General features: G+C 41.1%; 1 protein-coding gene across 1 annotated transcript; it reads left to right on the top strand.

The window, feature by feature from the left end:
• The first annotated feature begins 3767 nt into the window (after positions 1-3767).
• On the top strand, positions 3768-4313 carry LOC138894283 (uncharacterized). The gene has a single exon (XM_070178968.1). It carries the CDS (start codon positions 3768-3770, stop codon positions 4311-4313), a length of 546 nt encoding a protein of 181 aa, XP_070035069.1.
• The last annotated feature ends 3629 nt before the right edge of the window (positions 4314-7942 follow it).

Genomic DNA, 7942 nt, shown 5'->3' with positions numbered 1-7942 from the left:
AAGCCCTTACTTGTTGAGATTATTATGTGATATTTGGGACTTTAATTGTTATCTGATAGATGGTCATTTAATTATTGCCTCTTATTCCATTATTGATGTTGTTTTTTATGCCTATTAAATAATCTTGTACATTATGTATATTGCCCACTAGTAAGTGTCGAAATCATCCCTCGTCACTACTTTTTCAAGGTTAGACTAGATACTTACTGGGTATATGTTGTTTATGTACTCACACTACACTTCTGCACATATTGTAGAGGTTATGAGGTAGGTGCATCTGGAGTTCGTCCGGGTGCGTATCCGCATTACCCGGAGGCTTAGTGGTGAGCTGCATTCCCATGCTCCGTTCTGCAGCACTAGGAGCCTTCTCTTGTTATGTTTTTATCATTCTTTTCTATTTTGTTTCAGACGATAGTTCTTAGAGAGTTTTGTATATTCTTCTAGATGCTCGTGCACTTGTGACACCGGGTTTTGGGAATTCTAGTAGACATTCATGGGTTTTGATTATTTAATTCACTACCTTACTTCCCCATTTAGTTTATGTTTTACATTACCACACTCATTTACTATTTGTTTCCATATTTAAATACAAATCAAAGACTTTAAAAATACTAAAATGAGAAATTAAATGGGTAGTTCACTATTGGCTTGCCTAGCGGCGACGTTGGCATCACGGCCTATAATGGAAATTGGGTCATGACAACTTGGTATCAGATCTCTAGGTTCACGTAAGTTTCACAAGTCATGAACGGCCCTAATAGAGTCTTGCGGATTGGTGCGGAGACGTCCGTACTAATCTTCTAGAGGCTATAGGGTGTTAGGAAACTTCTCTTTATTCATCTCCTATTGTGCAGTTGATGTTTTGCTAAGTATCTTTCTCTTATTCTCTCACAGATGGAGAGAATGGGCACGACAAATGTACCCGGTGGTGGAGGAGCTGCTCTCTCTGTTGCTAGAGGCCGAGGCAGAGGATGGGGGAGAGCTCCAGCTCCTACTAGAGGACGAGGGCATCCTAGAGTTGCTCCCGTCATACCACCAACGGATCCAGTGGAGGATCCTATCATTGAGGAGAATGGTGAGGTGCCTGCAGCTGAGCCGGCCCCAACAGATTTCACGTCCGCACCGGGATTTCAGGAGATCATGGGTTGTATGCTCTATTTCATGGATTTTGTGACGCATGCTGGTTTATCTCCAGTGGACCCAGCCATATCTTAGGCGGGAGGGGGAGTACAAACCCATACCGCTCAGGCTCCAAGGCACGCTGCTGTCGTATATCAGACCCAATGTGCATTAACTGTGGGAGGAGCCCAACCAATTGCAGTGGTTGTACCAGAGCTCAGTCTAGATGCGGTCGTCGAGCCGCATTACCTGTTGGATAGATGGACCAGACTGCATCCTCCTGCCTTTGGCGGTGAGCAACATGAGGACCCCCAGGATTTTATGGACCGTTGGAGGGACAGACTGCACAACATGAGAGTATTGGAGTCCAATGGGGTGGACTTTACCATATTTCAGTTAGAGTGCAGGGCCCGTAGATGGTGGCAGTCCTATGTTCTTAGCAGGCTAGCGGGTTCGTCTCTCTTGAATTGGGATCAGTTCACACGTCTCTTTATGGAGAGATATATTCCACCCTCTCAGAGGGAAGAGCTACGGGGTTAGTTCGAGCGGCTCCAGTAGTAGAGGTGGGCATTCGGTACTTTGATTCGGTATTTAAGAACTTCGGTTCGGTAATTTGGTATTCGGTTTATCAATTGTGTATACCAGATACCGTACCAAAGTAGTTTGGTACAGTTCAATATTTTTTATTTTGGTTCGGTACGATTTTGGTTTGATACATAATGTATCACATTGTGCTAATAACACTGTTAAGAGCTTAAGCAAGCAAAAACAAAAACAGAATACCACCTTGATTTACAAACCTTTCTAACATGACAACAACATCAAACATGGCAAATTGGCAATAGTAAATTTTGACTCAAGCAGAAGAATAGTCAGTGAGTTAGATTCACATGATTATGTGCAAAATAAGGAACCAAGAAACAGGAAACTTAGCAACCAGTAGTAAGTAGTAACGACTAACGAGCACCAACCCAACAACAAATTTTTTAATTCAAGTTTACACTTTACACAGCTGCAACAAAAATACAAATATATGATGCATCATACAACAACCACTAACGAGTAGCAGGCAACATCAGATTAAACACAATGCAAAATCACGAGCAACAACCCAACAAAATTTCTAACCCAACAACAGATTTTTTAATTCAACTTTACACAACTGCAACAAAAATACAAAATTACAGTCCATAAGGACTAGATAACAGTGAATTGATCAAAGTTTAAAAAACAAATCACAGTCCTAACTCCTAAGACTTTTTGCTAGATTCCTAGCTATTTAAGACTTTAATTGTCAGAAACTTAAATTTTTCTCTAAGAAAAACTCATCATCGTTGGTTAACAACGGATTGATAAGAAAGACTTTTTTCATTATTATTTTTGCAGATTGCATCAACATTTTTCATTTTATTTTTTTAACTAAAGTATTGGGTTTATACTTTATAGTTTATACAACCTTTTGTACCCAAAAAAGAAGCTATTGGTTACAAAATACAAACTGAATCTTAAAAGAATGAAGAAGTTATGAACCTATTGAAGAGTTGAAGATTGAAGAATGAAGGTCAAAAATGAGGAAACAAGCAGTCACACTAGAGAGTTGTCGGCGCCGAGAACGTGAAGTCACCATGACGATCTGTTCTTCACACTCGCTGCACTCGCACTCTCGTAGTCGCAGGCAGACGGTCTGTGACTATGTTCTTCACTTCTTTATTTGAGAAACCTAATTCTAAATTTCTAATTGGGAGTAAGAGATTAAGATATTGGGCTAAGAGAGTAAGGTAATTAGGCTGTCTTATTGGGCTAGAAATACAATATTAAAATTTTGGGCTGGGCTAGTGGAACGACAGTGTAGGACTAGGATAGGAATAGGAAGAAACACATAAAATACTTAAATTATTTAGTATTTCGATATACCAAAATATCAAAATATTAATACCGAGGACCATACTGTTATACCGAATAACCAAAAATTTAATACTGAATTATATCAAAATACCGAAAAATCAAAACCGAAATACCGAATTAAATCGGTCATGTTCGAAATTTATTTTTTTGGATTTTATGCCCACCCCTATCCAGTAGGGTCAGATGTCTGTGACCGATTATGAGATGAGATTCTCTAAGTATTCTCGTCATGCACTTATGATACTCCCCACCGATGCAAATAGAGTGCGGAGGTTTATTGCGAGCTTGCATTATGGTATTCAGGTTACTATGGCTCGAGAGGTGGAGATGGGGACTCCCTACGAGTAGGTTATGGAGATAGCTTGGTGGATTGAGGGTATTCGCACCAGGGCCGATTGTATACGACAAGAGAGAAGAGGCCTAGACATTCTAGAGGATACAACAGCGCCCCGTCTGGGGGAAGAGGTCAGTTCGAGAGGGGTCAGTCCAACAGACCCACTTATTCAGCATTACCGCCTTCTCGGGGTGCAGCAATGCGACCCTATTTCAGTGCTATTCCAGAGAGCTCCTACTATCCACCAGCTATTCAAGGCCCTTCCAGCAGGTATTCAGGTCCCTAGGGCTAGACTTAGGGTCAACTATCTTCCACACCAAGAGGTTGCTATACGTGCAGGGAGCTTGGTCACATGAGGAGACCTTGTCCCAGGTTTCGGGGCAAGGCAGTGCAGCAGGGCCATCAACCCATGGTTACCGCACCACCTGCCGTACCGGCCATCCGGCCTGCCAGAGGCGGAGGGCAGGTGGGTAGGGGTCGTCTTAGAGGTAAAGGCCAAGCAGGTGGCACTCCAGCTAGGTTCTATGCTTTTCCAGGTAGACCAGATGCAGTGATCACATATATTATTTCTGTCTGCGGTAGGGATGCTTCAGTATTATTCAATCCAGGGTCTACATATTCATATGTTTCTTCTTTATTTGCTCATTATATGGATGTCCATTGTGAGTCCTTAGGTGTTCTTGTTTATATGTCCACACCCGTGGGTGATTATGTTGTTGTGGATCGGGTCTACAGGTCCTGTATTGTGACTTTCTGTGGTTATGAGACCAAAGCGGATCTTCCGTTGCTAGACATGACTGACTTTGAGGTCATCCTAGGAATGGACTGGTTGTCTCCGTATCATGCCATCCTTGATTGCCATGCCAATACTGTTACTTCGGTGATGCCAGAGATTCCTAGATTAGAGTGGAGGGGTAATCTATCAGTGCATCTAGTCAGGTTATCTCTTTCCTGAAGGCTCGACACATGATCGAGAAGGGATATTTGGCTTATCTAGCTTATGTTGGAGATACTGCTGTAGAGACTCTTACGATTGATTCAGTGCCCATGGTGCATGAGTTCTCCGATGTGTTTCCTTCTGATTTACTAGGCACGCCACCAGATTGTGATATCAATTTTAGTATTGATTTGGCACCAGGTACCCTACCTATCTCTATTCCACCGTACCGCATGGCTCTAAAAGAGTTGAAGGAGCATCTTGAGGAGTTACTATCAAAGGGGTTCGTCAGGCTGAGTGTGTCGCCTTGGGGTGCACTAGTGTTATTTGTGAAAAAGAATGATGGAAGTATACAGATGTGCATTGATTACCGCCAGTTGAACAAAGTTACCATTAAGAACAAGTACTTGTTGCTGCGTATTGATGATTTGTTCGACCAGTTGCAGGGTGCCAAGGTGTTCTCTAAAATTGACTTGATCCGGATGTTCCGAAGATGGCTTTCCGGACTAGGTATAGCCACTATGAGTTTCTAGTGATGTCTTTCTGCTTGACCAATGCCCCAATAACATTTATGGATTTTGATGAACCGGATATTCGGGCCATATCTTGACTCCTTCGTCACTGTCTTCATTGATGACATATCAATCTACTCGTGTAGTATGTAGGAGCACGAGCAGCATTTGAGAGTTGTGCTTCAGACCTTGCAGGAATAGAAGCTATATGCTAAGTTCTCCAAGTGCGAGTTCTGGTTAGATTATATGGCATTCTTGGGACATGTTGTATCAGGTGAGGGTATTAAAGTGGATCTCGGGAAGATCGAGATAGTCCAGAGTCGGCCTCGTCCTACCACAACGACTGAGATCAGGAGTTTTTTGGGGTTAGTAGGTTATTATCGCAGATATTTGGAGGGCTTCTCATCTATTGCAGCACCTTTGACTAGATTGACCCAGAAGGGTGCTCCGTTCCGATGATTGCTAGGCGAGCTTTTAGAAGCTTAAGACAGCTTTGACTATAGCACCAATTTAGTATTGTCTTCCGGTTCAGGGATGTATACTGTGTATTGCGATGCTTCATGTGTTGGCCTGGGTTGTGTATTGATGCAGGAGGGGCGAGTTATTACATATGCTTCACGTTAGCTAAAGCCTCACGAGAAGAATTACCATGGACATGATTTGGGGTTGGCCGCAATAGTTCATGCTCTCAAGATCTGGAGGCATTATCTTTATGGAGTGTCCTGTGAAGTTTACACCGATCATCGTTGCTTGAAATATTTGTTTAAGCAGAGGGATCTTAATTTAAGGCAGCGCATGTGGCTTGAGTTACTGAAGGATTATGATATTACCATCCTTTACCATCCAAGAAAGGCGAATATGGTTGCGGATGCCTTGAGCAGTAAGGCTGAGAGAATGGGTAGTTTGGCATTTATTTCAACAGAGGAGAGGACATTGGCTTTGGACATTCAGTCCTTAGCTAACCGACTTTTAATGTTGGATATTTCAGAGCCTAGTCGAGTTCTTGCATATGTTGTGGCTTAGTCTTCATTATTTGAGCGGATCAAGGCTCGTCTGTATGCTGATTGCACCTTTTGGTTCTTAGAGAGATGATAGTACGGGGTGGTGCCAAGGAGGTTACTATAGGCTAGGATGGTGTTCTGCGACTCCAAGGTCGTTTATGTGTTCCTAATATTGATGGCTTGAGGGAGAAGATTATAGAGGAGGCACACAGTTCTCGGTATTCTATTCATCTTGGTGCTACGAAGATGTATCACGACCTGAGGCAACATTATTGGTGGAGGCGGATGAAGAAGGACATAATTGATTATGTAGCTAGGTGTCTAAATTTCCAGCACGTTAAGTATGAGTACCAGAGGCCAGGTGGCCTACTCCAGCAGATGGTTATACCGGAGTGGAAATGGGAGAGGATCACTATGGATTTTGTAGTTGGGTTTGCGCGGACGTTGAGGAAGTTTGATGCGGTTTGGGTCATTGTCGACAAGTTGACCCAGTCGGCACACTTTATTCCAGTGATGACTACGTACTCATCGGAGAGGTTGGCCCAGATTTACATTGAGGAGATTGTTCGGTTGCATGGTGTGCCTATTTTTATCATTTCTGATAGAGGCCTTCAGTTAACTTTGCATTTCTGGAGAGCAGTACATAGTGAGTTGGGCACCCGGGTAGATCTCATCACAACCTTTCATCCGCATACCGATGGGCAGTCGGAGCGGACAATTCAGATCCTGGATGATGTTGATACCCAATTTTGCCATCATATTTTATAAATGTCATATATACTTTCAAAATATTATTTTGCATTTACAATAATTATATAAGTATTTTTTTTATAATTTTTCATAATTTTTAAAGCTTTAAAATTGATTTTCTTAAATTTAATTGCTCAAAATTTATTAATTACTCCTTCAAATTATTTTGTGATAATTTAATCATCCAAATTGATTATTCACATCTACATATATATATATATATATATATATATTATAATATTTTACTTCATTTCATATAATTATCTTTGCATTTTTGAGCCATTTACATAATTTTGCAATAATAGCCTATGTTCTATGCATAATTACATTATTCATGTTAAAATAGCATTTTTATATTTTTTTATAATGTTAAGTTATTATTTTCAATCATTTTACTGCATAAGTAATATTTTATTATTTGTTAGTTATTTTTATTCAAACAATTTCGTGTATTTAGTTTATAGCCCAACATAGAGCTAATTTTTGGACAAAAAACAAGCCCAAGGCACATGGCTCATTCATTTTACCTTTCAGAAGCCCAAACCAAACAACCCATCTACCTAACCCGGTCTGGACCCATTTTTAGACCCGGCCCACCTTCTTTAATCCTGGCCGTTGATCTCAAATGATCAATGATCCAAAATAGAACCCTCATTCTCCTTATACTCTCACACCAAACCCTAGAGATTATTTCCCTCACCCAACCACCCCTGCATTCTCTCATCTCCACTCTCACACTAAACCCTAGCCGACCATGGAGATCCTTTCTTATTCTTTCCTTATACGCATCCATAAACAGGTTTTACTTACCTTTCTTGCTACTATTACTCATTTATGGTAACTTTCATTACCATTGCACTTATAGCAAGCTCGATTCTCACAAATTCGGCTTTGATTCTATGGATCTGGGTGTGATTGTGGTTCTATACACTAGAGAAGAGAAAATCTCTCATGTATATGGTATATCTCTGTTGATTCCGTCATGATTGGGGTGTGTGAATGATTTGCCCTGAATTCGATTCCAACTAGGGTTTGGATTCCGATTCTTCTTTTACCGGTTCTATTATAGATTGCATGTGATATTTTCTTTCTTGATTTCGGTTTAATTGATTGTTTCTTTGTTTGTTCGTCCTAATTTGTCACTATATAAACCCCCCTTCCCCGTTTCCCTGGGTTGTCAAAAAACATTTTTACGAAACTACTGCAAATACTCTCTCACTCTTACTTGTTCTATCGTTCTATACTTGAGACCTTGGACGACTGAAAGCCAAGGCCATTAGAATTCGATTGTGTTCTTTTCTTAGTACGAGCACTGCCCGTGGTTCACTTGAAACCCTTGGGAACTCTGACGCACTAGGATTTTGGGATTCTAGTGCTATTTCTG

Source organism: Nicotiana tomentosiformis, chromosome 6 (genome assembly GCF_000390325.3).
Source record: "Nicotiana tomentosiformis chromosome 6, ASM39032v3, whole genome shotgun sequence".
Lineage (NCBI taxonomy): Eukaryota > Viridiplantae > Streptophyta > Magnoliopsida > Solanales > Solanaceae > Nicotiana > Nicotiana tomentosiformis.
This window is presented reverse-complemented; position numbering and strand designations above follow the sequence as displayed.

Excerpts from the sequence above, each read along its gene's own strand:
- LOC138894283 (XM_070178968.1), top strand. The coding sequence starts at position 3,768 with ATGGTTACCGCACCACCTGCCGTACCGGCCATCCGGCCTGCCAGAGGC.